At 55.7% G+C, this 1,564-nt stretch overlaps 1 protein-coding gene across 1 annotated transcript; it reads left to right on the plus strand.

The window, feature by feature from the left end:
* Positions 1-552: 552 nt before the first annotated feature.
* Positions 553-1,321, plus strand: LOC103583932 (iron-sulfur cluster assembly 2 homolog, mitochondrial-like). Its single transcript, XM_008565109.1, has 3 exons — positions 553-635; positions 840-942; positions 1,042-1,321. The coding sequence occupies exons 1-3, from the start codon at positions 565-567 to the stop codon at positions 1,201-1,203; spliced, it is 336 nt and encodes a 111-aa protein (XP_008563331.1). The 5' UTR covers positions 553-564; the 3' UTR covers positions 1,204-1,321.
* Positions 1,322-1,564: the final 243 nt, after the last annotated feature.

Consider the following 1,564-nt stretch of genomic DNA (forward strand, 5'->3'; position numbering starts at 1 on the left):
GAAGCTCATTTCAAGTGTTGAACAATCCTCAAGCACAGCAAGGCTGCTCCTGTGGGTCATCCTTCTCTGTCAAACTTTGATGTGATGACAGATGACCCTGAGACTGCTACCAGTGGTACAAATTTGAGAAATCTGGGATTATTAGAATTCTAGAGGTTTCCCTCTAATCATGACCCTTGCTCAATTTTATTTCCCTCAATCTGGGAGTGTTGTGTTTTTAGTTGCCACTATTATTTTCAGAATGTGNGCCCGGGTCGGTGCGGCCCAGACGCCCGCTACCTCCGCCCATCTTGTCCGCTCAGGGGCCGGCCCGGCAGTGCCTCTCCGCCCCTCCCCACCCCTCGCCTCAGCGCTCCGCCCCGGCTTTATCGGTGCGTCCCCGCTGCTGCAGCCGGGAGCATTTCTAGCCAATCAAACCCCTTCTTCTCCTGAACTACCCAATAGACACGCTCGAGGGCTGGGTCTCAGTTGCGGTCCCGCCCTCCGGCTCATTCCCCGCGCCCCCTGAGGCCCAGGCGGAGGAGGGGAAACGAGCGGCGCTAGGGGCGGGGTTTGTGGAGGAAGATGGCGGCCGCCTGGGAGTTGTCCCTAACGGCTGCAGCGCTGAGAGCGGTAACGCTTTGGCCGAGGGGCAGGTACTAAGGCTGGAGAGGCACCTGGGAAGGGTGTTAGGTTCTGCGCCCTCAGGACGAATGGGAACTAAAGCCCGTGGGGGAGTAGAGGGTTTGCCGTGAGGCCGGGCAGATGTGGGGTCGCCAGGCTTGGCGTGAGGCTGTCCCGGTCGGGGTCGCGGGGCGCTCCTTGTGCTCCCGGTCTCATCTCCCTGCCTTGCGCGGTAGGCTCCTCTCGGCCTCCCAGGGACTTCAGGCGCGTCGGGAAACTTCGTCCTCCAGCCCCGAGGCTGGCGAAGGGCAGATCCGCCTCACGGATAGCTGCATCCAGGTAGGAGGCCGAACGCGGGGCGGCGGATCCCGGGCGGGCGCCGGGGACGCTGGGACCTCCCCTTGCCCGGCACTCTTGATCCCCCTTCCTACATTTCAGAGGCTTCTGGAAATCACCGAAGGGTCAGAATTCCTCAGGCTGCAGGTGGAGGGAGGTGGATGCTCCGGATTCCAATACAAATTTTCACTGGATACGGTTATCAACCCCGACGACAGGCAAGGAAGAAGGATTGGCTCGTTAGAGGATGTAGAGGAGGAATAAAAGTGTCTCCAGTTTAGGGTGCACTTTTCCCCACATTTAAAGGGTTTGCTAAGGATGGTTAACGCTGCCCTTCTCACACAGTGAGGATGCAATAAAAATTTGTTGTCTTAATTCGAAATAAATTATAGGAGGAAAATTGGCCTGCCTAGATCCATAAAGTGAGTCAGGTGGACCATATAAGTCCCTAAACATTTCCCAGTATTAATTCCATTGAATCTTTTTGCCTCATAGGAAATCAGCACCTGTTAGAGGTAATAAGGAATTCTAGCTCTGTACTTCAGAAAACAGGATGTGCACCTATGGGCTCAGAGGGTGTCATGTTTTTGGTGTTTGTGATATTCATTAATGCCTTCCTCCTTTC

The sequence above is a fragment of the Galeopterus variegatus genome, unplaced genomic scaffold, assembly GCF_000696425.1.
Source record: "Galeopterus variegatus unplaced genomic scaffold, G_variegatus-3.0.2 Scaffold30845, whole genome shotgun sequence".
NCBI lineage: Eukaryota > Metazoa > Chordata > Mammalia > Dermoptera > Cynocephalidae > Galeopterus > Galeopterus variegatus.

Excerpts from the sequence above, each read along its gene's own strand:
- LOC103583932 (XM_008565109.1), top strand. The coding sequence starts at position 565 with ATGGCGGCCGCCTGGGAGTTGTCCCTAACGGCTGCAGCGCTGAGAGCG. Across the intron at positions 636-839 it reads ACGCTTTGGCCGAGGGGCAG|GCTCCTCTCGGCCTCCCAGG; the intron begins GTACTAAGGCTG and ends CTTGCGCGGTAG. Across the intron at positions 943-1,041 it reads TCACGGATAGCTGCATCCAG|AGGCTTCTGGAAATCACCGA; the intron begins GTAGGAGGCCGA and ends CCTACATTTCAG.